This window comes from Cotesia glomerata, linkage group LG5 (genome assembly GCF_020080835.1).
Source record: "Cotesia glomerata isolate CgM1 linkage group LG5, MPM_Cglom_v2.3, whole genome shotgun sequence".
Lineage (NCBI taxonomy): Eukaryota > Metazoa > Arthropoda > Insecta > Hymenoptera > Braconidae > Cotesia > Cotesia glomerata.
The window spans coordinates 1,877,888-1,905,057 of record NC_058162.1 but is presented as its reverse complement, the minus strand read 5'-3'; the positions used below and the strand labels follow the sequence as shown (position 1 = coordinate 1,905,057).

The following is a 27,170-nucleotide window of genomic DNA, read 5'->3' as shown; positions in this document are numbered from 1 at the left end:
AAACTAATAATATTTCTTAAAATTATTTCTTGGACCATAAAAAAATTATAAAATTCTGCAGTAAAAATACCAAGAGTATTATATATTGTAGGTGATATAATTGGAAACGGAATATTTAACAAGATAAAATATTTGAGGCGTTAATCATTTTCAAAATTTTTATAGCAGTAATATTTTTCTTTGCTAGAATATTGAAAAAGTTATCCTAAAAATCTCCGAAAAAATCAAATTACATTATTTATAAAATTTATACTAATAAATGGAGAGCCGGTTTTTTGTCTGGTTATACTGCGAAAACTACTGAACCGATCAGAATAATACTTATACCATAAGATGCAGCGTGTTTCGGAGAAGGTTTTAGTCTATGATATATTGGTGATTACTTATCCGGAACCTATATTTTTTTGACTTAGGAATAATGAATTTTTATTGTCATTAAATTTATTCTATTCGATTGTCATTTGTTTAAAATAAATTTTTTAATTCTATTCATTATGTTTACATACTAGGTAGATTTCTTCACTTATGAGACCTGCAATTTCTTTAAGTGAAACTTTCAATGCTCATTAAAAATTTTTTTTTTTTTCATATCAATTATTCATTTTTGTAAGAAAGACACGGAAATGTTTTAATGATTGCACATTGAAAGTTACAATGAATATTAGCTAGAAAAATTACATGGATAAAAAGTGTATGCCAATTCGACAGAATTTAGAATCTGTGCAAGTTAAAACAATACTCAATTAAATTTCAAGTCTAGATCTAAAAATGCAATTCTATTAAGGGCGAGTAACAGCTAGTATATAATATATTGTAGGTGATAATTGAAAAGGAATATTTAACAAGATAAAATATTTGAAGCGTTAATCTTTTTTCAAATTTTTTTACCAGTAATATTTTTCTTTGCTAGAATGTTGAAAAAGTAATCCTAAAAATTTCTGAAAAAATCAAATTAATTATTTATAAAATACTAAATATATATAAAAAAAAAAAAAAAAAATAATGAATACACTAATTGGAGTAATTAATAATTAATTATCTTTATTATTTAATTTAATTTTTTAACATATAAACTAAAAATAACCAATATTAATAAAAAAAAAAAAAAACTGCATTTTAATTAATTGCTATTTTCATTATCCACCACTAATTTTTGCAGCTGGTCCTGCAGATTAGCAAAGTTTATTTGCAAGTTTTTCTCCCTTGCTATCTGTTTATTAACATCATTCATTAAAGACTCAATCCTTCTTGGGATCGCAGCTTCCTCTTGAGTCTTTAAAAACTGGAAAGTCGAAAGCTCAAGCTGCGCCTGCTGAATCTGATCCAACAGATCATTAAGCTGCTTTGACAAAACTTGTGCCCTAGTTTGATAACCTCCCGTCAAAATCTTCAATTTTTTCTCCAATTTGGCTGCTTTCTTCGCTTCGCCAGTCATGTGAGTCCTATTGTCCTCAAGCTTTTTCTCCAGGGACTCAACTCTGTCTTTCTTAGAAGCTAAATTAGCCCTGGTGTACCTCTTTTGAGTCTCTAAATACAAGATCTGGGACAAGCACTCCTCCCAAACGGTAGTATAAGCATCCAAGCTAAGATCTCCATGAGCCATACCTTCTCTGACCACAGCCATTTCATCTTCCAAAAGCTTCCTAGCGTTTTCCAAATCAGTTTTCTCAAAATCTTCATAATGGTTGTGCTCCAAGTAAGACTGAGCTTGCGACAGAGCAGTATTTCTTTTATTACTCTGCTGGACAGGATTCTGCACCGCATCAAACATCATCATAGTGACCATCTCTCTCTTAATCAATTCCTCAGCTCGCTGAAAGTCAGTCAATGAACCCTCAGTAGAAGACCTCAGTATATTCAAATTAACTTCAACCGGCCGAGGTAATCCTTTCTGAATAACCTGAGACCTTTTTTCCAGCTCCCTCTTTTGCTGCTCCATCAAATCTTGCTGCTTTCTAGCATCAATATCCGCCTGATCCTCAACAATATTCCTCTCAGATTTATCCGCTTCTTCCTCCATAGCTTCATTATCAGATACGACTATCTGATAATCATTTTTAGCACTCGGCAAAGTGCTAAAATCAGCTTGCATTTGCTGCTTAATTCTTTTCCTAAGACCTGATGATTCAGAAGCTTCCAAATCTTCATTGGTAATAATGTTCAATTTATCACGAATCGGCGTAGCTGAGATATTTTTCCCACTTAGTGTCCTGGTAGATCCCGGAGTACTGAACGTATTGCTCAGTGGTGTTCCATCTCCATGTTGTGACCTAAATGGCGTCGCCAAAATAGTGTTTGGAGTAGCAACAGCCGAAGAGGAAGGAACAATACTATTAAAATCAACGTTGTGAAGCGGAGTGTTTAATCCTCCTTTCAAAGGCGTGTCTACATGTGTAAGAGCCATCACATTTTGAGTCTCTTGGAGAACTCTGTCCATCACTGCAGGAGTCCTTGGAGTCACTGGTACATTAGGAGTCAAAGAATAGTCAGCTAACAAACTCTCAGAGGCTTCAATTCCACTCTCGCTGGCTATTTCACGCCCGATTTCGGAAGCTCGGCCTAGTTTTACTACTTGTTGGAGCTCCTGGTCAGAAATTTGAGGCTCTGGTAGAACTAATTTACTTCTTTTACGAGGTGGTTCTTCATTATTGAGAATTCCCATGGGAATATCATTTTCTTTACGCTGTTTAAGCTTCTGTTTGTCTTTCCGGCGTTCCAATTCTTCTTTTTCAGACCGCAAATCTCCGTCCAAGTGTTGTTGACGCATGCGGCTGAAATCAGCAGCAAGAGGATCCACGTGTTCGCTAGCTGTGTCGTAAAATCCCAACGCAGGTCGCTTTTCAAACGGAATTTCTGAATTGTAATTGATCCCGCGCTTACGTTTGTTTTTTTGAGAAACTGTAATACCAGCAGCTCTTAATTCTCGCCTTTTCTGAAGCGCAGCAAGTCGTCTAGCTTCCTCTAATTGTTTTTCTCGGGCTTTACGCTTAGCTTTCTTTCCTTGAGTGTTCGCCAACCTAGCACGAGCTTCTGAAAGCATCTCAAGCTCATCTTCATCCATATCCTTGGGGTCGGGACGCGCTGGCTTTGTCTCTGGATTGGGATCTATCTCTCCGGGCTTTAATTTTCTGAGGTCATCTATGTCCTCGTTGTCCTCTTTTTTCTGGGCTTGGTCCAGGAGAGATTCAAAGCGCTCTAAACACTGGGCAGCAGTGCGGCCGATTATTGGAGCAATCGTTCGCCATTGAGTAGGCATCAGCTTGGCTAAATGCAACAATTTCTCGTCTTCTTCTCGGCTCCATTCGGTTTTCTTGATGCTGGGGTCCAACCACTCGAACCAACGGGCTTTACACTGTTTTGCTGATTTTCTGTGCAATAATGATGCTATACGGCTCCATTGATTTTTTCCGTACTTCATCACAGCGGCTTTGAGGATTTCATCCTCTGTGTTACGCCAAATCCCTCCTTTTATCATTATTCTCGGCATTTTGGATTAGTGTTGATGCACGTGGTGAACAATTATAATTATATTCTCGGTCTGGTAACCTGAAATTTTAAATGCATTGGTTTTATTTTTATTCTTGATTAAATGGTTATAATATTTAAGTTAGCAGACGTTTTTAATTTATTAAGACAAAACTAAAAAATATTTAATAAAAATTGATAATAATACTAAAGTTAGCCGACGTTCAAAAATTTTTCTATTTTTTTCAACAATTAAATTGCAAGTAAAAAAATGCTTTAAAAAAATTGCACATATAATTTTTCAAATTTTCTACATGTGAAATTTTTTCTTTTAATTTTATTGTAACAATTTTTTCAATAAAAATAATTATAAAAATTTTCAGATGTCGGCTAATTTAATTTTCATGAAAATTAAGTTAGACGATACTAAAAAAATTTTTTTTTTTTTAATTAAAAATTAGAACTAAAAAACTATTTTTAAAAAATTCCACAGATAATTTTTAAAATTTTTGTTTTAATTTTTAAAAAATTATTTTTCAAACAAATAAGTTATAAAAACCGGTGACGTTAGCCGCGTCGTCTAAGGCGTCTAAGGTCTTAGAAACCAACTTGGTTGATATTCGGCCCTTGCCGCGTAGGTTAAGATTTACACAACCCAAAAAGACCCCAACGTACCACTCCCAACAGTAAAAGTCGGCGATATGACCACAGCAGTTAAAACCGACTCTAAATAATAACTAATAAAAAAAAAAAAAAAAAGTTATAAAAATTTTTTAATGTCGGCTAATTTAATTTGCTTAATTTATTAAATTATAACTAAAAAATATTTTTAAAAAATTGCACTTATAGTTTTTGAAGTTTTTAAAAAATGAAATTTTTTTTAAAAATAATTTTCTAATAAAAAAAATCATAAAATTATTTAGATGTCGGCTAAATTTATTTTCATTAAAAATTGCACTTATAGAAATAAAAAATTTTTATTTTTGTTGTAAAAAATTTAAGATATCGGCTAAACTAATTTAAATTAGATGTTTGTTAAATATATTATAAATAAAAATTAATTTTGCAGATATTTTATAATTTAAAGAATTAAAAAGTGCACTTATGAAAATAAGTTTTTTTTTGTAAAAATTTTTAGATGGTGGCTAACCTAATTTTCATTAGATGGTTTGTCAAATATATTATAAATGAAAATTAATCTTGCAGATATTTTATAATTTTTTGAATAAATAAATTATGGCAAAAAAAAATTGATATTTAGGAATAAAAAAACAAATTGAGAACGCAATTTTTTAAAACAAATTTGTTTGTCAAATAAAATTAAAAAATGATCTGACTGCTAACTTTAATGGCACGTATTTTAATATTTATTTTAATGATAAATTACCTGGTTGATTACAACAGTTTTCTTTTTTTTAACCAGCACAATATTTAGCAACTTATTTTAGTGCAAAACTTGTAATACAATTTTATATATTTGTATAATTTTACCACTCAAGAGTAGCAAAACGATTAATATACATACGATTTATATACGCTTTAGAAGTTTTAATGGCTTCAGTCAATAATAATAACAGTAGAGGCGCTGAAGGCTGCGAAGAAGAAGGGGAAAAAACATTGATGTTGCCTTTAGGTAGTTCATGAGAATAAAAATAAATTTTCCTGTAGATGGCGACTCTGTTATATGTAAATAAGTCTTTTTACTCAACCGTCGGTTGTGTTAACCTCTAAAAAATTCCCGCCTAATGTGGCTTGTAAACATAGTAAATAAATAGCCAATGTATATCAGTTTTTTTTTTCAATTAACTAATTAGTCATAAAAAGTATTTAAAAATGTATATCAAGTCGTTAATTCTTGATGGTTTTAAGTCATATGGTAAAAGGATTGAAATTAATGGCTTTGACAAAGAGTTTAATGCAATCACCGGATTAAACGGGAGTGGAAAATCTAATGTTTTGGATGCTATTTGTTTTGTCCTTGGAATCACAGCTCTTGGACAGGTAATATTAATTTATTTTAATCATGACATGAAAATTAGCAGTTATTTGAATATTTTTAAATTTTTATTTAACAAAAACTTGTTAAATAAAATTAATTTAAAAAAATTACTTTTTTAACTTTTTAAAATTTTCTACAATTTTTTTCGCTATAATCTATTTGTTTAAAAAATTATCAATTATCATAATAATAAAGTTAGCCGACATTTTTGATTTTTTTATTTTGCTTAATTTATTAATTTATAATTAAAAAATATTTTTAAAAAATTGCACTAATAGTTTTTGAAGTTTTAAACAAATCAAAAAGTTTTGTTTTTATTTTTTTGTAACAATTATTTAATAAAAAAAATCATAAAAATTTTTAAATGTCGGCTAACTTTATTTTCATTCATTAACTGCTAAATTAATTTAAAAATTTACATCATATTTTAAAATATAAATTAAGCTAGCCATCTAAAAATTTTTACAATTTTCTTTATTATTAAAAAAAAAACATTACAAAAATAAATTTTTCATTTGTAAAAAATAATTACAATTTTTTAAAAATATTTTTTAATTTTAATTTAATAAATAAAAAAATTTTTAAGTGTCGGCTAACTTTATTATTATTATATGACATTAAATTTAGCAGTTTGATAATTTTTTAATTTTATTAAATAAACAAATTATTTCCAAAAAATTATTTTTGGGTCTCTAAATAAGTTGATAAATATTACATAGTATAACTTAAAATTAAGTGCGCTGTATTGGTAGCTTATATAAAAGAGAAGTAATAAAACAAAAATAATAAGATATTAAGAAAATACTTGAGTATTTACAAATATTACAAAAAATATAATATCATGTGAAATTAATTATAATTATAATAAAAATTGACTGAAGATGCATAACTGAAAATGTTTAACTAAAGAAGTAATAATAACTATCTATCTATCTATCTATCTATTATAATTATTATTATTATTATTATTATTATTATTATTATTATTGTATATTTAATAATATAAAATAATATTATTAAATAATGTAATGTAATGCATTTATTTAACTGGCCGCCAAGCAGCCAAGACTCAATATTTGTTTTTACAGAGTGTACATTTACAATAAGTAAAGAAAAAGTAATACATAATATAAAAAACAGTAATATTGATGATCATAAAAATGACATGAAAATGAGAATGAAAATAATAATTATAATTATGATAATCATATGGTCTCTCTCAGGCCAATTGCAAATTACAAGAGTAAAGAATAACTCCAAAAGTAAACAAGAACTCAAAAGTAAACAAAAACTCAAAAAAGTAAAGTCAATATAAATTTTCATAGTTTTCAAAATTTTTTAATCATCGATTAACAATACTGAGTCGTAGAATCACTAGCCTCGATACAGTTCCGCACTAAGCTCTGCTCGTTCAATATCTTGCAGGTAGTTGAATATAATAGTATATTAAATAATAATGAAAAATTAGTCATTATCCAACAATTTGGATCGGGTAGTCTGGCTTATAATATTAACCATCTTTGATTTAATAAATTATTATTATTATTATTATTATTAAAAATGATATTGTTTAATTATTAATTAATAATTATTTAGGTCAGAGCGACGTCGCTCCAAGAGCTAGTCTACAAATCAGGCCAAGCTGGAATCAAGAAAGCCGTAGTGACAATAACATTTGACAACTCCGATAAAAAAGCCTCACCAATCGGCTATGAAAACTACGACGAGATCGCAGTGACACGTCAAATAGTAATCGATGGCAAAAATAAGTACCTATTAAACGGAACTAATGTCACGAATCAGCGAGTCCAGGATATGTTTTGTTCCGTACAACTCAACGTAAATAATCCCCATTTCCTCATAATGCAGGGTCGCATTACAAAGGTCCTCAATATGAAGCCCTTGGAGATCTTGTCGATGATTGAAGAAGCAGCCGGGACCAGGATGTACGAAGAAAAGAAGGAATCAGCGATGAAGTTGATCGACAAAAAGAAAGCCAAGCTCAAGGAGATCAATGATATTCTGGAGGAAGAAATCAACCCGAGGTTGGTTAAATTGCGCGAAGAACAGGCTCAATACTTGGAGTATCAGCGGGTGGAGCGTGAGTTTCAAATTTGTCAGAAGATTGTCACCGCTTGGAAATATTACTCAGCTGTAAAAACCAGCGATAAGGCAAATGCTGATTTAAATAAAATCCAAGCTGATATTGACGCCAAGCAGGAAGCTATTGAAGAAGGAAAGGAGCAGATTGTAAAGATAGAAAGTAACGTTAAAAAGTTGATTGATAAAATGGAGACAGAGAAGAGCAACAAGCTTGAAACAATGGAGCAAGAGTTGAAAGTAACTGAGCAAAAGGAGATAAAATTGTCGGCTAAAATCAACAGTGACAAAGAAAGAGTTAAGACTGTTGTCCATGAGCTTGATCAGTTGAAAAAATCCTTGGAGGATGATATCCAAGGAGCTGAGCAACGAAAGAAAGACTTGGAAGAATTTGGTGGCAAGTTTGATAAATTAAGACAAGCTCAAGAAGAAGATGCAGCTGCTGTGCTTGCTGCTCAGGATAAATATCAGAAAATCAGCACCGGGCTGCTTGAAAATGAAGATGGCGAGAATGCGACGTTGTGCCAACAATTGATGGACGCCAAGCAAGCAGCTTCTATGGCTGAGACTGTTATAAAACAGACAGAAATGATTACTAAGCACGATTGCGAGCAGCTTGCAATTAAACAGCGCGATTTGAAGAATACCAACAGCGATCATACGCGAATTGTTGAAGAATTGAAGGATAAGGAACAATATTTGAAGAGTTTAGAGAAAAAATTGAACCAGATTAATTACACAGAAGGTAATTTGGAGAAATTACAGCACCAAAGGCAGAATTTAAATCAAGAAATCCGCGGTATTAATGATCAAATTGATAATTTTTTGGACCGCTATCCGAATTTAAGGTTTGATTATTCAAACCCTGAGCCTAATTTTAATCGCAAAGCTGTTAAAGGATTAGTTTGTACTTTGTTTGGGTTAAAGGAGGAAAATGCTGCGTATGCTTTGGAAGTCACCGCGGGGAATAAATTGTATAATGTAGTTGTGGATAAAGAAACTACTAGCAAAGCTTTGTTACAAAGAGGGAATTTACAGAAGCGTGTTACGATTATTCCTCTTAATAAAATCAGCGGGCAGAAGATTAATGAAGCTACTGTTAGGCGTGCAGAGCAATTGGTTGGAAAAGATAATGTAAAGACTGCTTTGTCGCTAATTGAGTATCCTAATGAGCTATCAGCAGCTATGTCGTTTATTTTCGGGAATGTTCTTATTTGCAAGGATTTGACCGTTGCTAAAAAGGTGGCTTTTGATAAGAATATAATGACAAAGTGTGTTACGTTAGAAGGAGACGTTTGCGATCCTTCGGGAACTCTTTCTGGAGGAGCTCCGGCTTCTGCGGGGTCTATTTTGACTAAATTGAGCGGCTATAAGGAGTTGTTGAATCAGTTGGATGCTAAGCAAGCTAATTTGAAGGCTCTTGACCTTGAAATTAGCGATGAAACTTCCAAAGCTGAGTGCTGGAGTAAAATTAAGGAGAAATTTGTGCATCAGGAGCATCAAGTTGAAGCTGCGAGGCAGATGCTGGCTGTTGATGAGCATTTTCAATTGGAGGAAGAGATCAAGGGTCTTACGGAGAAGATCAAAGCTGCTGAGGAGAAGATTAAGGTCAATAGAGAGCTGAAGAAAAAAAATGATGCTAGGGTCAAAGTTTTGGAGAAGCAGCTGGAAGATATTGACAGTGTTCAGGAGCAGCAGTTGAAGGAAGTGAAGAAGCAGCTTGACTTGCTGCAGAAGAAAGCTAAAGCTAGTAAGAAAGAGTGGGAGAAACATGAAAGCGATGCTCAGATGCTGGTTATGCAGGTTGAAGAGGATAAGAAGACTATTGCTCATGATGAGGAGCAGATTAGGAAGACTGAAGAGAGGCTGGGGGAATTAAAGAAAAAGCACGATGTTGATTTGGAGGAATTAAGGAAGCTGGTTGATGAAATTAAGGAGAAGCAGGAGGAAGTTAAGAGGCATAAGGTGCTGGTTAATCAGCAGAATCAGGAGGTGCAGAGATTAGTTGCTAAGAAGGAAGAAATTAAGAATTTAAGTAAGGAGTATGAGCTTGATATCAAAAAATTGAATCATGAAATTGGGACTGTTAAGAGTAATGCTGTTGATTGTCAGCAAAAAATTAAAGAATTGGTGAAAAATAATCCTTGGATTGAGCAAGATAAAAAATATTTTGGAGTTGCGGGGAATATGTATGATTTTGAAGCGAAAAATCCGACGACTTTAATTGATAAGTTAAACCAACTAAAGGAAAATAAAGAACAGATGAGAAGGTCTGTTAATACTAGAGCGATGAATTTGCTATCGATGGAAGAAGAAAGGTACAATGAGACTCTTAAGAAGAGGATTACTGTGGAGAATGATAAGAAGAATATTTTGTTTACGGTTCAGGAGTTAGAAGAGCAGAAGAAGAATACTCTCATGACTGCTTGGGAGCAGATTAATAAAGACTTCGGGTCTATTTTTAGTAGCTTGCTACCTGGAGCTAAAGCAAAGTTGCAAACTCTGCCGGATAAAAATGTTCTTTCGGGTCTGGAGGTGAAAGTTGGCTTTGGGGATGTCTGGAAGGAATCTCTGGCAGAATTGTCGGGAGGGCAAAGATCTTTGGTGGCTTTGTCACTGATTTTGGCGATGTTGAGGTACAAGCCTGCTCCTCTTTATATTCTTGATGAGGTTGATGCTGCGTTGGATCTCTCCCATACTCAGAATGTTGGGACTATGTTGAAGAAACATTTTAATAATTCGCAGTTTATTATTGTGTCTCTCAAAGACGGGATGTTTAATAATGCCAATGTTTTGTTTACTACTAAATTTGTTGATGGGATGTCTTCGATTACCAGAGAGGAGAAAGGGAGGAGGCAAATTGCTGACCGGGGAAATAATCCGAGTCGTTGATGTTAAGTGAGTTAAGGATTTTTTTTGTAAAGTAATTTAAGATGGATTAATTAATTTTCTATGGGATATTAAAGTTAAATAATTTAAATTAATAATTGAAGTTTATTGAAATGAAAAAAAATTAATACTTAAAATTATAGTGGCTTGGTTAAATTATTGAGCTAATTATAAAACTTCATTTCATCTTTCCGCATAATCAGAACGTGAGGAAACGGTTGAACGTGTGATGAATGAATTCTTCTTATCTTAGTTGTTATTGTTATTGTTGATGCTCATTCTGGCGCTGGCAATCCTCTGCAGCGGATTCCCGTTAAATTTAACATGGCAACAACAACTTGATGGGAATGAAAACCAATCTGGCCCGACTGTTCCATTCGTTGTTATTGCTGCTAATTGACGATAAATAAATTTTTGTCTACAGCTTGTCATGTAACCTTCGGCGAATCCCTCTATCAGTTTACAACTGGTGTTTTCAGCTCTATAAATAATTTTAATTTATTAATTTTATTGATAAATTAAGTTTATTAATTTTTTTTTAATAATTTAATTTATTAATATTAGTAATAATTTAATTTATCATATAGGTACTTACACGCATCTTTCAATACGAACACCCTGAAGAAAACTATTTTCATTAATTATAAACAGCCATTCGTTTTGTTTATTTCGAGCTGACTTTGGAAATATTACTGTTGACTGCAATTAATTATAAATAATTATTATATTAAATTTAGCAGACATTTAAAAATTTTTTAGATTATTAGAACAATTAAATTGCATTGTAATTTTTTAATTATTGAGGTTTATAAAGATATAAGCTCATCCCGATGTTCTACTCATTAAGAGCTTTCATTTGAGTACCCACATGCATTTTTGGTATATTTTTCATATATATATATATATGAAAAATTGATGTGGGTACTCAAATGAAAGGTCTTGATGAGTGTAACATCGGGATGAGCTTATATCTTTAAAAATATCAATATTTCACGAGATACAATGTCATTTCTTAATTATGTTAAATTGCACTGTACTTTCTTAAATGTTGACGTTTTTAAAGATATAAGCTCATCCTGATGTTACACTCATCAAGAGCTTTCATTTGAGTACCCACATCAATTTTTCATATATTTATATATATTATATATATGTATATATCAAAAATATATCAAAAATGCATCTGAGTACTCAAATGAAAGGTCTTGATGAGTGTAATATCAGGAAGAGTTTATATCTTAAAAAATATCAATAGTTCACAAGATATTTGTTAAATTACTCTGTACTTTCTTAACTATTGACGTTTTTAAAAATATAAGCTCATCCCGATGTTACACTCATCAAGAGCTTTCATTTGAGTACCCACATGCATTTTTGATATATTTTTCATATATACATATATATATTTATATAATATATATAAATATATGAAAAATTGATGTGGGTACTCAAATGAAGGGTCTTGATGAGAGTATCGTCGGGATGAGCTTATATCTTTAAAAATGTCAATAGTTCTCAATATACAAGGTAATTTCTTAATTATAAGTGCGAATTTTTAAAAATATTTTTTTTTATTATAATTTATTTGTTATAAAAATATAAAGAATTTTGATGTCTGTTAATTTTAGTATTATCAATAATTATTATTTAAATAAATAAATTTTATTTTATACTTACATCAACAGTACACAGAGAATCATCTTCAGGAAGATCAATTCGTTGACTAATTTCAGGTGACTGAAATAAAAAAAACTTTTTCACTAACAATTTTTTTCTAGATTAATTAATTAATTACCTCATCTACAAAAGACAAATATTTTAAATCTTCCATATTTTTAATAGTATGCTTAACATACTCCTTTGGATAATTTGGTACATACTCGCAAAACGTTGAGTTATAACAACCAGGAGCTAATTCTGGCGTGTAATTAATTTCAGGCTCTGAAGGTTTTTCGGTGGGAAATATTATTTTATCTGATTCTGGCGCTGAAATAAATTGATATTATTATTATTATTATTATTATTATTATTATTATTATTATATTATAAAATAAAATTGAATTCATAAGAAAATTAAAATTACTCAACTGAAACGGATATGTCGTTCATTTGAACTACGGAAATTATTGAATCCCATTGAACTTTCTTCGTAATTATACGACGCACGACTGTCAGGAAAAGCCTGTATTTCCTGCTGCAATACCTGGGGAATCACAAATAGAATAATTAATTAAAATTGAGGTAAGTTTTAAATTAACTATCAGATATGAATACTTAGAAACACTTATAATTATTAATAAATTTAATTCATCCTTGGTCTAGAGATTGTTATCGGGTTTATACATAAGTATTCTTTGTTAAACTTTGTTATTTTACTAGGTGTTATTACGTAGGTTGTAAAAAAATCTTGAACTGAATTAATGAACTAGAACATTTTTTTTTTGGTGACGAAATTTTTTACAAGGTCAACTACTTGTTAAAATTTTACTTGTTTATTAAAATAAATTATTATTTTATGAAAATTAATTTAGCAGATATTTGATAATTTTAAATGAAAATTAAATTAGCTGACATAAAAAACACTAAAAATTTTTATAATTTTTTTTTATTGAAAAAATTATTAATTATTAGATTAATTATTATAAATAATTATTATTAGCTGAGTCTTGACCCAACCGTCGTCCAGTGCTGTGAAGTTACCCTGTTAGTGCTCGTGTAAGCCACTCTAGCCAAATCTCTACCTAGAGATAACCAAGGCCAGAATGGCGAGCTTCCAGACCCCACCGACCCAAAGTTCCCCAAGCTACTCCAACGTTGCCCAGGCTGATTGCTTCCCAAAGAAAGATCAGGCCATTATCATAGATGTATTAGACAACACACAGTTGAAGGACTACACTCAAGCTCTGGCCAAAGTCATACCCCCAGTACTAATAAGATTCATCTCAAGAATCGCCAACAACCGCGTTTGTGTTTACGTTGCCACAAAGGAATTAGCAGATGAACTTGTAGACAAACACAAAGTAATTAAAATACACGATCAACTAGTACCAATAAGACCACTAATTACCAGGAATAAAAGAATAATACTATCAAATGTTTGCCCAGTCATCCCCCACCACGTGCTCATAGACAAACTAAAAGAGCTTAACATTATCCCTGCCTCACCGATAACATTCCTTCGAGCCGGACTAACAGAACCAGGATTTAACCACATACTAAGCTTCAGAAGGCAATTATATGTAACCCCTGATGATGTTAATAAAATTCCGAAGTCATTACAAATCACTTTCGAAGAAACGAAGTATTGGATTTATTTAACAACGGACACGATGACATGCTTTCTTTGTAAACAAGAAGGACACATTGCTAAACAATGCCCAAACGCTAACAATAAAGACACCCCCGAATCTTTCCGCACTACTAGCGATATTGACAACAATAATCTGCCACCTCAGACGGCACCTATCGCGAAACCACTCTCGCAGACAACACCCACACCTAACCCAGTGAACTAACGTCGATAACTCCTTCAAGATTCACTCCCGACCTCCATCCAGCGGAAGCCCCACGGTGCAAGCTAGCCCCAATGAAACAAAAATGACCATGGAAGAAGAATATATGGCGAGGCTTTCGCCTACCTCCGAAGAGGCCGTTTCCTGGGCTCAAAAGAGCTATACACGCACGTATATCTATCCTACCCTCACATAGGAAATACACAGCCAAGTTTGCTGGCAAGGAAAAACCCTGCCCTCAAGCATTTACGCTATCATAGGACAGATGTGAATTGAGTTGAATTTAATGTCAATCTGTCCTCGTACTCAGTTAACTGTATCAACCCATTCAACGACTGCGTTAGCCTGATCGGTAATAAAATGACAACCCGACCAGTTACCAGCGGGGCCCATGCGGGGAGGTACAGCCGTAAGACCTGTTTTGAGCCATACTTATCCCCCTACAAGAGTCTCGTTCGTATATCTGTCTAATTTAGTCCCCTAATCTTTGAGCTTACCTGCGTTGCCAAATGATTTGACAGCGTCTCGAGGCCTCGCTCGGTACACGAAATTCGCAGTGGTAGCTTTTGGTTTCAGTAACATGGCTAAGGGCCACACTACCTACTTATAGCAGAACCCACGGAGAGAACACTACTTGCTTAACTGTGATGATCCCCAAAAGTTTCTAACGGGTTGCTTTCGCAATGCGCGAAAAATTCAGAGATCTTTCTTTTTCGCTGGCCGCTATTACCATAAGAGTCACAGTCACTTCTGCCAGATCTTGAATACGAGATAAAGGAATTCCTACCCCAACCATTAAGAATCCGAGCAAACTGTTTTCTTGTAAATTAAAAGAGGTATGGAACTACAAGAAATTTGTGATATTTAATTAAAAAGATCACAATAGTTATTTTAAAAGTAAATTATTTATTGAAAATTGAGCACTGACTCTGGTTACATAAATTTGGTCGGTAGAAAAGTAGGTATGAATTCGGTAAGAACGCTCGGCGAGCTTGGGCTATGGTTTGTCAGTAACTGTCTTAGTCGATTTTTGGTAAAACGATCGTCAGTCAGTTAATGCAATTTTGGGAAGGGTATTTCGGTTTATGATTGGTGGAAACTAAATGGAGTTGGGGAATTGTTGCTAAACGGTAGGATTCTAGAGAGGGTATTATTTATTTAAAGGAGGGTTGTTTAAACTAAGTGTGGGAAGATTGTTAAATTCGAAGTGGTCTGGTCGCCATCTGATAAACAGATGGGTTGTAAAAATTTGTCCGTTTATGTCGAAGGTTCGTCTAGGTCATTAAAGGGATTATTTAACAATGGTAACTACTCGAATCTTGGCGGTCATATATTGTCGGATTATATGTTTTACAACGTATTTGTAGAAACTCTGTCAAACATTTTAAAGCATGAGTAAACTTAGAAATATTTTACAATTTTCTCAAAAACTTACAAAACTACGATACATAACTGAACACAAACAAATATGCAAAGGAGCTTAATCTCCCACTGCCGAATTGGGCTGCCACTAACATAGTAACACCTCCGCCATGGGAGGAACTAATCAGACCTATCAACCTCGATCTAGCAGACCACCCTCGGAAAGCCACATCATCCACTATCTACAAAAATTTATTCTTGGAACTCAAAGACAAGTATCATGAATATCAGCAGTACTACACAGATGGCTCACATGCAGATGGGAAATCTAGTTGCGCAATCGTTACAAACAGTGAAGTACACACACTTAGACTACAAGATTTCCACTCTGTCTTTACATGTGAAGCTACAGCTATACTTAAGGCACTTCAACTTATCTGTAACGCAGAAAATATTAGAAAATCAGTTATATTCTCTGATTCACTGTCCACCCTATCGGCCATAAAGAACGAAAAAAAAAAGAAACCACTGATAATGGAAATATCATCTTTATTACACAACCTAAACCGCCTCACCGTGGTGGAAATTGTGTGGATACCTGGACACCAAGGCATTAAAGGGAACGAGGAAGCAGATCAACAGGCAAAAAACGCCGCACTCAGAGATAAACCTGACATTATCCCAACTCCCACGCCGGAAGACTACTACAAGGCTATCAAGGAGACACGGAAATATTGGAACAATCACTGGAACCAAAAAAACACCCAACTCAAGAAAATAAGGAAAACTGTTGATGATATATTCCCAGAGGTCTCCATCTCTAGAAAAGACCAGGTGAAAATTGTCCGATTGAGGATCGGCCATACACTGATTACCCACCAATGGATGCTGAACAAAGAGAACCAACCTAAGTGTGACAAATGTAATAAGGAGCTCATCATCGAATATATCCTCCTGGAGTGCACCACTGGAACGAGGACCAGAGCCGACTTAAATCTACCTAACAACATTGAAGACTGTCTAAATACACGGGGAGGGATCTTAAAAACTATAGAATTTCTGAAAAAAATTAATTTATATAATAAAATCTAAAATAAAAATTAAATCACTGCCAAAAAAATTGTCCTATTAAAGAAAAAAACTACTTATTGTACACTTTATATTACATTTCATTACAAATTATACTATCATGTAACACTTGATTAAAAATTATTGTAATCTACAGTGGTCGTTAATGATCTTGATGTTGAAAAACGACCTTAAATAAATAAATAAAAAAAAAAATTATTATTAATTATTCATTTTTATAATTTTTCTTTATTGAAAAAATTATTAAAAAGAATTTTAAAAATCTAAATGTAAAAAACTTAAAAAATTTTAAGCGCAATTTTTAAAAAATATTTTTTTGCTCCAATTTAATAAATAAAAAAAAAAAAATTAAATTATTAAAATTATTAAATATTATCCAAAATTATTAAATATTAATTTTGAAAATTTTTTAACAAATAAATTATGGCAAAAAAAATTGTCATGTAGAAATTAAAAAAAATTTTAAATGCAATTTTTTAAAAATAAAATTTTTGGAAAAAATTTTTTTTATTAAAAAAAAATTAATAACTGATTAAGTGACTGCTGTAATATTATTATTATTATTTTTTTTTTTGGTAACTTAATTTTCAAAATAAAAATAGATTTTTTTTGAAGTATTTTATTTAATGTCAAAATAATTGTTCTAGATTAAAAAAAAAAATATTTTTAATTGCTCGTTGAGAAATTGATAATTCTAAATTAAAAAATGTAAAAACCCATTTTAACTAATAAAAATTAAGTTAAAAATAACAAGTGATTAACAAAAAAAAACTTACGTAAATAATAAACATTAATAAAATTTTTGGAAAAAATTTTTTTTATTAAAAAAAAATTAATAACTGATTAAATGACTGCTTTAATATTATTATTATTTTTTTTTTGGTAACTTAATTTTTAAAATAAAAATAGATTTTTTTTAAGTATTTTATTTAATGTCAAAATAATTGTTCTAGATTAAAAAAAAAAATATTTTTAATTGCTCGTTGAGAAACTGATAATTCTAAATTAAAAAATGTAAAAACCCATTTTAACTAATAAAAATTAAGTTAAAAATAACAAGTGATTAACAAAAAAAAACTTACGTAAATAATAAACATTAATAAAATTTTTGGAAAAAATTTTTTTTATCAAAAAAAAATTAATAACTGATTAAGTGACTGCTTTAATATTATTATTATTATTTTTTTTTTGGTAACTTAATTTTCAAAATAAAAATAGATTTTTTTGAAGTATTTTATTTAATGTCAAAATAATTGTTCTAGATTAAAAAAAAAATATTTTTAATTGCTCGTTGAGAAACTGATGAGAAACTGACTAATAAAAATTAAGTTAAAAATAACAAGTGATTAATAAAAAAAAAAAAAAAAAAAAAAACTTACGTAAATAATAAACATTAAGAAAATCTTCATATTTAAAAATAACAACGAAGTTTAATTAACGATTCGTTACACTTCAAATGAAACTACGAAGTAAAAATATATCAAATCATATAGATAAAAATTTTAATTAGGAAATAATTTTGAAATAAATAAGGGGACCAAACTGTGAAAATCCACAATAAAATATATTTCTATAAATAATATATTTTTTTGAATAAATTAAGGGAGATAAAATAAATATTAACGATAGCAGTATCACTATCAAACAAAAAAAAATTGACCCGCACTCTTTAAGCTATCAGGCCAATGTGAGTCCTCTCTAAAATTGTATTAACACTCACATAACTTATTTTCTCCTTCCCCGTGTACTAAAATGAAGTAAAGGCTTCAATAAAGTCCGAGATGATGATTAAGTGGTCAGAATGTCTGCGAGAAGTAGGCAAGTGGGGAACAATCATCGTAACACATTGATAGGAAGGGGATATGACCGGTTTCCGTTTTTAATACCTAGCAATCATAAATAAATAAATAATAATAATATATTACTTATGTCAAGTTAACATTTAAATCATTATTCTAAGCTAAGAAAATTCATTCAAATGATCTATTGAAATAAATACTGGTCAACTGACATCTGATGATTTTTTTTTGACAAGTAAATTATTACAATAAAAATTTTCTAAAAAATTCCACTTGTACGTATCAAAAAAATTTATTGTTGCTTTTTTTATAATACTAAATTTAGCCGACATTTTTTATTTTTTTATTTTTTTTTTTTAATTGTTTAATTTAATTAATAATTTAAAAAACTGTAAGTTGCACTTACAGTTTTTTACAAATGAAATTTTTTATTTTTTTGTAATAATTTTTTCAATAAAAAAAAAAGAATCTCAAAATTTTTAAATGTTGGCTAACTTAATTCTCATGTTTTTATAATACTAACGTTAGCCAAAGTTTTTAATTTTTTAATTGTTTTTTAATAATCAAATAAAAAAAAAAATATTTTTAAAAAATTGCACTTACAGTTTTTTACAAACGCAATTTTTTTTTTATTTTTTTGTAATAATTTTTTCAATAAAAAAAAAATTCTAAAAATTTTTAAATGTCGGCTAACTTAATTTTCATTTTTTTATAATACTAAAGTTAGCCGACTTTTTTAATTATTTTTTAATAATCAAATTAGAACAAAAAAATATTTTTAAAAAATTGCACTGACAGGTTTTCAAGTTTTTCACAAATGAAATTTTTTTTCAATAAAAAAAAATTTCTAAAAATTTTTAAATGTCAGCTAACTTAATTTTCATATTTTTTTTAGTATTTATTTATTTGTCGTAAAAATCCAAAAAATTGACAATTGTTATCTACCTTCAGCTTCATTAAAATAAGTATACTTTTTTAATTAATCACCAGTAAGATTTATTGGACAGATATAAAATAATAATAATTGATTTATCAAAAACTGTACATTTAAAAATTACACAAACCAAAGTTTTAACTAATAAATGAAGAAAAAAATTCAAAATTCAAGTTTAATTTAAATTAAATTTTACAATCTATTAAGAACACTTTGAATGGACCTAAGTCTTGAAATTAATTCATCACTGTTAGGTTTACTGAAGAGAGTAGTGAGACATTTAGAAATAATGTCCTGGCACTTGGTAATAACTTTTCTGCGTACAAAACTGTTTCCGATATTGGTATTAGTTGTGAAATAAGTCACAAGATTAGCAGTAGAGTCAATTAAATGAAACTCGTTGCCTTCGTTCAACCAAATCCGGTTGTTCCCGGTGTTCAATTTGTCGTAGATCTCCATGAGGTCTTCAACAGCAACACCCAGCTGCAAGAACCCGGTGATGATCTCAGTGTTAGAAACTTGGAGCCTGCAAGCTCTAATTTCTAATTCTTTAATTAAATAGTCCAGAGGAAAACAATTTGGAGTTCCAGAATATTCCTGGCCCAGAATTTTAATCTTGCTCATCACTACAGTGATTTTGTCTTCCGGAGAGAGTGAGAAAGAATTTTTCAGCTCGTTGTCGATGATGTTGCTCCAGATTCCTTGGACCAGCATGGCGTCTTGGTGACCAGAGCAGTGAATAATTGCAAGCTTGCACTCCCAGAGCTGCAGAGGATCTGCGTAGTCTTCGTACAGCTGAGTGATGTCCAGGAGAGACGAGTTCAAGCGCAGCTTGGCGTCCTTGACGGTCATTGGATCGTAAAGGCGGTGTTGGTTGGTTATTGTGGTCAGTATTTGCTGTTGGATCCTAGCTACCTCGACTTTGTCTTCTAGCTCGCGCAAGAAGACTCCTAAATAGGGCGCGTAGCCGGCTTGGTCGCTGCGCATGCAGACGACAGCACGTGCTAGATATTTTACTCGCTGAGCTAAAGGTACTTCTGGGTCTGGCTTTGTTGCTAAAGAGTCCAAGATTTGAGCTGCCGCAGCGTGATTTTTGTTCCTTTCGTAAAACTGCCAGAGTAGTTCGGGGTTGTTATTGCGGATTAAGTAAGCTTCGAGGGATGGAGCTGCTAGTGCTACTAGTTCGCCGTCGAGGCCTTTGTCTTTCATCCAGTTGTAGACTGACTCGTGGAGAACCTCGCAGGGACTGTGGAGGGCGTCGTCAATTATTTCGTGGAGCTGGAAAAATTTTAATCTATGTTAGTGAAATTTTGTGGCCAGTGTATTTATATAATAAAATGGGTTTTGTGGTTAAATTTGGGATCGTTGAAAAAGTCTTGAAAGAAATTTGTGTCTTCATGGGTTCATATCATTCTTAGTAATAGTTAATTTATGATAATTTAGGCTGCATTTGAAAATTATCTCTAGATACATAATTAAGAATCGACCTTGTATCTTGTGAACTATTGAGAATTTTAAAAATATAAGCTCATCCTGATGTTATACTCATCAAGGGCTTTCATTTGAGTACCCACATCAATTTTTCATATATTTTATATATATGTGTATATGAAAAATATATCAAAATGCATGTGGGTACTCAAATGAAAGCTCTTGATAAGTGTAACATCAGGATGAGCTTATACCTTTAAAAACCTCAATATTTAATAAAGTACAGTGCAATTTAACAAATATCTTGTGAACTATTGGTATTTTTAAAGATATAAGCTCATCCCGATGTTACACTCATCAAGACCTTTCATTTGAGTACCCACATCAATTTTTCACATATTTATATATTTTATATATATGTATATATGAAAAATATATCAAAATGCATGTGGGTATTCAAATGAAAGCTCTTGATGAGTGTAACATTGAGATGAGCTTATATCTTTAAAAAAGTCAATAGTTAAGAAAATACAGTGAAATTTAACAAATATCTTGTGAACTATTGATATTTTTAAAGATATAAGCTCATCCCGATGTTGCACTCATCAAAACATTTCGTTTGAGTATCCACATCAATTTTTCACATATTTATATGTATATATATATATATATATATATATATATATATCAAAATGCATGTGGGTACTCAAATGAAAGCTCTTGATGAGTGTAACACCAGGATGAGCTTATATCTTTAAAAACATCAATAATTAACAAAGTAAATTGCAATTTAACAAAATTCATTATTTAATAAACCAAAATTTTATTTATTTTTAGTTCATAAGTGACTGCAAGGTTGCTAGTTTAAAATAAATAAATAATTATATGAATAAACTTACAATTTGTTTAGCAGGAGCAACAGCAGTAGTCGTATTATAAGTAGGAGGTCCAGGCTTGCTAGGAACAGTCGGAGTCAACGGATTAGACATACTCTGATTATAAAGACAATCCAACATAATCGTAATTTCTTTATAAATATCTTGCCGCCTTGAGTACGCCAAAAAACCCTCTTGATCCTCTGGAGGTTTATTATTTTTATAATAATGCATAGCTGCATTATTCGGATCGCTTTTTTCCGCGCAGCAGAGACAAAGTTCCAACGCCCCGGTGTAGAAATGACAAGCTACAAACTGCTGGCACACGGCTGACAAATTCAACCTCGGCGCTACTGTTTTACACAATTTAAGAGCTGACTGCAAACAAGATTCTTTTTCCTCCGGGTTAGTACAATTTTTAGCTTTAAGAATAATTTCATTAGCCTTCGAGCAAACAGCGTCTTCACTTTTATACAAATTCGGACAAACTTCCCTAAGTTTCGCACTCACAGTATCAATCGACGCATTATCACCCAGATAACTGTCTATAAGATGCAGAATTAGCAGAGAAGAAATTTCATGGCCAATTAATATTAAATCCCTGAAAGTCGCAGTAGAGAACTGATTAACCTGATCTTTTGATAAAGAACTAACAATATTATGCAACTGATTTTCACAGAGAATTTTCCAAAGCCCCAGAACTTCACACGCATGTGTAATAAATATTTTCAATGCATCAAGAGAATTTCTTTCTTCAACCATCGGTTCTTGGTACTGAGTAAGCGAATTATCAAACCCATCAGTAATATTCCTCGAAGTGTTGTTATGATGCTTAGAAATATGAGTATTTTTATTTAAAAACGCTCTTAAAGCTTGAAGATGTCCTAAAATCCATCCGACTTGAATCGAAGAAACAGTGCTTGTAATTAGAGTTTTATTATTAGCAATCTCGCTTTTAATGCACCTGATATTCCAAATTGGTCTCAAAATTCTTCCGATGTACAAATAAAGCCCCTCGTGCTTCGCTGAAAATTCCTGCTGGTAGCTTTGATTTCCCATTGGATGATTCCTAAAATGTCCTGGAAGAATATCAAAATTCCCCAATCTAGGAGTCGAAGTACAGACATTAAATCCATAAAGATCCATATTTTGATTAACATTCCTCTGACTTCCGTACAAAAAAAAAGCTCTGGTGGCCCACTCAGACAACTGAGCATTCTGCGTGCTCTCCAGAGTCGCGAGAATCAAGCAAGTCGCGCAAGCTTGCTCGGGACTTTGACTCAGAAAATAATCCCTGACTAATTCAGTATCAGGCCCGCGTTGCTCTAACAAAAGCTGGCGGAGAATATCAACCGGCCGGAGCTGGACTAAAATAACAGCGCCTTGCGCTGTTAAAAAGATAAACTTCCTCGGAGGCTCCATATGTTGCCGGACCAGCAGCGGCGGGTCATGCATGGCCTGCTTGTCGATGTGAATCGCAGGCTCTCCGGGGATCTCCGCCATGGCCCAGGCCGGGCTGTCAAACGGTAAAATACTCTGAGTCTCCGCTAAGTAATTTGTAAATGGATAAGCATCATTACTAAGACACCAAGCAGTCTCTACCTCGCCACCGCAGACTAAAATTAGCGTTCCTTTTTTGTAATGAGCCATCTGGACCTTCCGGGGGCGCATCACCGGCGCGTTAGCAGCATAGCCTGGCGGTAAACGTACATGAACTAACTGCAAGCATTGAGGACGAGTTCCTGGATTTGTTACTGATGTGCAAGTGAAGTAAAACCTGGTACCAGTTGCTGCGACCGCTACTAGATTAACATGGACTGATTCGGACTCGGTAATTGCTGAGATGCTGACCAGAGGTCGGAAATTATTGCTGTCTAGAGTCTTGACCACGTGGACTGTGTTCTGGACGAGAGAAGACTGGGAGAGAGTTGTTATTTTTGAAGCTCCTGCGTCAATGTCCCAGACTGTGATGGTCCCTTTGTCTCCAAGAGTGTATAAAATATTTCTTGAGTCGTCTACGCTGATTTGGACTATCGCTTCCTCTTCTGATAGAGCCACAGCTACGAATGAGGGAACTAGAAATGATAAAGGTCCTTCGGAGTGATTCACTTTCTTGCAGCGCTTCCCGAACCAGCTGCTCTCCGCTTGGTAGTGGATTTCATAGAGACTTCCATTGCGACCTCCGAGGAATATTCTACCGCTGTTGGTGTTTGCTATTGTGGTAATTGCAACTCCGTCGGTGGTCACTGTGAAAATAGGCTCGGGTACTAGCTGGATCTCTCCCTGAGTTCCGTCGCTTTTGTCCATCAACGTGACACCTAAAAATGACATTAAAGTTAGCTTTCACTTGATTAATTTTTAATTTTATTTAAAAATTAAATTAATTCTAAAAAATTATTTTTAAAAAATTTTTTTAAATATTTTTAATAATTTTAATTTTTTTTAATTTCTAATTTTTAATTTTTTTTTAATTTCTACATGTCAATTTTTTTTATATTTTTGTTGCCATAATTTAAGGTAAAATCTCCAATTATTGACAGGGGTCTAAATATTGACACCCTAAATTATTTTTAAATATATTTAATCATCTGTAATAAAAATAACTATCATACAAATTTTTATTAAATTCTAATTAATTAAAAAATTTAAAAAAAATACTGTCAGTTCGAAATATTAAATATTAATTATTAAAAAAAAAATAAAGTTAGCACCAGTTCATCAAATCAGCTTACGAACGTTTATTTTCTTAACAACTTTGATTAGAAAAGCATTTTTTTTTAAATGCCGAGTTTAAATTCATTTCTTCATTTAATAAATTTTTCATATATTGTTAATTAAAAAATTTATAAAATTGAATAATCGAAATTAATTGTATGCTTTATAATATTTAAATAATGGGTGTCAATAACTAGTTGACAATTTTTAAGTTGAATCTCATATTGACAGCCATTCGACAGCGCTATCACGCCTTCTTTTTTACTTTAACCAAAAAAATTTACTGTAAGAGTTTGAACTCTTCTGATTCAATAAATTATTTTTTATATTTTTAAAAGTAATTAATCATTTATGGAAATTATTATTAATAAACTTTAATAAAATTGATTAATTAATAATAAGTTTCGATAAATCAGAATAAGCAGATGATTCTAGGCATGCTTAGGGTAGGTGTCAATAATTGGGGTGAAGGGGTATGTCAATAATTAGATCAATCAGTTTTTTAACCTGCCAATAATTGGTGTATCCGGATAATCTATTTAATTATTTAAAATTAATTAGTAAATATCAGTGATTATAATTAAAAAAAAATAAATTGATTAGTAAAAACATTACTTGAGACATTACCACAAACAAAATTCAACGATATTGATATTTGATTGCTTAAAAAAAATTAAATCAAAACTTTGTCTCTAATAGTGTCAATAATTGAGGCTTTTACCTTATTTGTTAAAAAAATTTTTTATAAAATTATTAAATATCTGCTAAATTTATCATCATTACCTAAAACTGTGATTTCGACAGTTGTCGTCAGCACCAGAAGATACTTGACGTAGTTTTGAAATATTCCGGGTTTAGGTTTGACGAGACCAACGCTGATGATTGTCTCGTTAAGTCCGTCGAAGTAAGCCACGTCTGATTCATTCTCGTAAGACCAGACGTAAATGTCACTGTCGATTGTTAACCAGGCTTTGGAAATCTCAGTGAACAGCCCCATCATACAGTGACACTGCATGTGGCTAAAGTGCTCCATTACTTCGGAAGGCAGAGGCACTTTGCTGTGGACTTTTATTTGGTTAAGACTGCTGATATTTAGAGCGCTGCTGCTTAGGTTGGGGTAGTCGTAGTCGTCTAAACCACTTACGGTAGGACCACCTTGCACTGAGTATCTCATTAAGTTTATTAATGACGGGTAATTGTTGTCTATCACCACATGCTTGTCGATCATCTTTCCCGCTACTTCCAACGCGTCGGAGTAGATTTTTAAGGTCTCCATGGCTGGAAATTATTTTTTATTTATAATTTTTGTTTGGTAATTTTGATTTTTTTTTTTAGGTTTTTTTTTAGTGATAAAAGGAAGTAAATATTAATTATAAAGATAGTTTGAAGGTTAGGTGTGACTTACCGGGCGGGAAACTTTGTTTTATTTATTAATTGTTGCTATTACTCTAGTATGTGTCAAAAAATAAATTTTATCTGGTCAGCAAATTGTTGCTGCAGATATTTTATTAAAAACTATACAATAAACTTGATTTTAAGTGAATTTATAAACACTGTAATTGTAATTTAGGGCTTTTAATAATGCGGCACTAACGTATTTTTTTTTTCTGATGGATATTTCACCTGTCACCATCTTTCGGGAAGCGAAGGAACTATTTTGCTTTTTAAAAGTAAAACAGTTTTACAGTTTTGATAAATTTAGCTGTCACTTTTTGCAATTTTTTAATTTTCTTTAATTAACAAATAAATTATTTATAAAAAATTGCATTTTGGACTTTTTAAAATTTCTACATAAAAATTTTTTTTTGCCGTAATTTATTTGTTACAAAAATATGACAGTAAAGTTAGCAGTCATTAGAGAATTTTTTAATTTTTTTTAACAAACAAATTTGTTCCAAAAAATAATTTTTAAAAAATTGCATTTTTCATTTTTTTAAATTTCTACATGCCAATTTTTTTTCTTATTTTTTTTGCCATAATTTATTAGTTAAAAAAAATTCTAAAAATTATTTCATATCTGCTAAATTTATTTTCCTTACAAAAATTATTAAATATCTACTAAATTAATTTTCATGTTTTGTTATTAAAATTATATTCAACAAAGTAATTGTTTAAGTAAATAATGATATTGTAATAGAATAATAATTTTAATAAATTAATTAATGAATTAATTTTTATAAAATGACACTTTATAATATTAACAGCTGATAACTACTGAATGTTTGTAACAAAATAACATATTATTGAAAATATACACATAACAATTAAAAAAAAATTTTCATATGCACAATTTGAAAATTTTGACATTTAATTTAACATAATGCAATGCATTTAATTAAAATATTGCACTGATTTTAATTTATCAAAGCTAATTTAATATTAACTTTAAAAAAATAAAGAATAATGTTAAAAATTTTATTTTGACAGGATATTTTTTTTTTAAGTTTAAAATCGACTTTCAAAACTCCAAGTTATTATTTCAGGTAAATTAAATAATATAAAGTAATATTTTTAATTATTTTCTAATTAGAATAATTTTTTTTCAGTTATCTATTTAACTAATTTTATGTTTATAAACATGAAAAAAATATCAGATAAATAAAACTGTTTTTATAAAATTGTAATAATTATGAAAATTAATTTAGCAGATAGATATTTAATAATTTTAAGAATTTCGGTAACAAATAAATAATTGCAAAAAAAAATTATGAAAATTAAGTTAGCCGACATCTAATAATTTTTAGAATTTTTTTTTATTTAAAAAATTATTATAAAAAAATAAAAAAAAAATTTTATCTGTAAAAAACTTTAAAAACTCCAAGTGCAATTTTTAAAAAATATTTTTTAGTTCTAATTTAATCATAAAAAAAATGAAAAAATTAAAAACGTCGGCTAACTTTAGTATATTATAAAAAATTAGGAAAAAAATTGACCTGTAGAAATCTAAAAAATATTATATAAATGCAATTCGAACAAGTTGTTTGTTAAAAAAAATAAAAA

At 31.0% G+C, this 27,170-nt stretch overlaps 4 protein-coding genes across 9 annotated transcripts; 1 reads left to right on the top strand and 3 right to left on the bottom strand.

Annotated features, from left to right (window-relative positions):
* Positions 1-1,090: 1,090 nt before the first annotated feature.
* LOC123266226 (cell division cycle 5-like protein) lies at positions 1,091-6,437 on the bottom strand. 2 transcript variants are annotated; one of them, XM_044730315.1, is made up of 2 exons: positions 6,412-6,437; positions 1,091-3,516 (listed from the first exon to the last, which is right to left on the bottom strand). In XM_044730315.1, exon 2 carries the CDS (start codon positions 3,485-3,487, stop codon positions 1,121-1,123), a length of 2,367 nt encoding a protein of 788 aa, XP_044586250.1. In that variant the 5' UTR covers positions 3,488-3,516; positions 6,412-6,437; the 3' UTR covers positions 1,091-1,120. The 2 variants fall into 2 exon arrangements, with proteins under 2 accessions (XP_044586250.1, XP_044586249.1); XM_044730314.1 differs by lacking the exon at positions 6,412-6,437 and adding an exon at positions 4,853-5,015 and having other exon boundaries at positions 1,091-3,546.
* On the top strand, positions 5,167-10,540 carry LOC123266225 (structural maintenance of chromosomes protein 2). The gene is made up of 2 exons (XM_044730313.1): positions 5,167-5,466; positions 7,061-10,540. The coding sequence occupies exons 1-2, from the start codon at positions 5,299-5,301 to the stop codon at positions 10,454-10,456; spliced, it is 3,564 nt and encodes a 1,187-aa protein (XP_044586248.1). The 5' UTR covers positions 5,167-5,298; the 3' UTR covers positions 10,457-10,540.
* LOC123266227 (protein spaetzle) lies at positions 10,539-18,231 on the bottom strand. Of its 5 annotated transcripts, XM_044730317.1 has the most exons (7): positions 18,137-18,155; positions 17,796-17,878; positions 12,539-12,656; positions 12,249-12,439; positions 12,131-12,190; positions 11,049-11,152; positions 10,539-10,934 (listed from the first exon to the last, which is right to left on the bottom strand). In XM_044730317.1, exons 2-7 carry the CDS (start codon positions 17,823-17,825, stop codon positions 10,703-10,705), a joined length of 735 nt encoding a protein of 244 aa, XP_044586252.1. In that variant the 5' UTR covers positions 17,826-17,878; positions 18,137-18,155; the 3' UTR covers positions 10,539-10,702. The 5 variants fall into 5 exon arrangements, with proteins under 5 accessions (XP_044586252.1, XP_044586256.1, XP_044586251.1 ...); XM_044730321.1 differs by lacking the exon at positions 17,796-17,878 and having other exon boundaries at positions 18,137-18,231; XM_044730316.1 differs by lacking the exon at positions 18,137-18,155 and having other exon boundaries at positions 17,796-18,133.
* Positions 18,232-19,310: 1,079 nt separating this feature from the next.
* On the bottom strand, positions 19,311-25,778 carry LOC123266224 (nuclear pore complex protein Nup155). The gene is made up of 4 exons (XM_044730312.1): positions 25,576-25,778; positions 24,954-25,448; positions 21,480-23,773; positions 19,311-20,427 (listed from the first exon to the last, which is right to left on the bottom strand). Exons 2-4 carry the CDS (start codon positions 25,444-25,446, stop codon positions 19,342-19,344), a joined length of 3,873 nt encoding a protein of 1,290 aa, XP_044586247.1. The 5' UTR covers positions 25,447-25,448; positions 25,576-25,778; the 3' UTR covers positions 19,311-19,341.
* Between the last annotated feature and the right edge of the window lie 1,392 nt (positions 25,779-27,170).

Excerpts from the sequence above, each read along its gene's own strand:
- LOC123266226 (XM_044730315.1), bottom strand. The coding sequence starts at position 3,487 with ATGCCGAGAATAATGATAAAAGGAGGGATTTGGCGTAACACAGAGGAT.
- LOC123266227 (XM_044730317.1), bottom strand. The coding sequence starts at position 17,825 with ATGAAGATTTTCTTAATGTTTATTATTTAC. Across the intron at positions 12,657-17,795 it reads TCTTAATGTTTATTATTTAC|GTATTGCAGCAGGAAATACA; the intron begins GTAAGTTTTTTT and ends GTGATTCCCCAG. Across the intron at positions 12,191-12,248 it reads ATTTGTCTTTTGTAGATGAG|TCACCTGAAATTAGTCAACG; the intron begins GTAATTAATTAA and ends TTTTTATTTCAG.
- LOC123266225 (XM_044730313.1), top strand. The coding sequence starts at position 5,299 with ATGTATATCAAGTCGTTAATTCTTGATGGTTTTAAGTCATATGGTAAA. Across the intron at positions 5,467-7,060 it reads GAATCACAGCTCTTGGACAG|GTCAGAGCGACGTCGCTCCA; the intron begins GTAATATTAATT and ends ATAATTATTTAG.
- LOC123266224 (XM_044730312.1), bottom strand. The coding sequence starts at position 25,446 with ATGGAGACCTTAAAAATCTACTCCGACGCGTTGGAAGTAGCGGGAAAG. Across the intron at positions 23,774-24,953 it reads TGTCGAAATCACAGTTTTAG|GTGTCACGTTGATGGACAAA; the intron begins GTAATGATGATA and ends TGTCATTTTTAG. Across the intron at positions 20,428-21,479 it reads TTGCTCCTGCTAAACAAATT|CTCCACGAAATAATTGACGA; the intron begins GTAAGTTTATTC and ends AAATTTTTCCAG.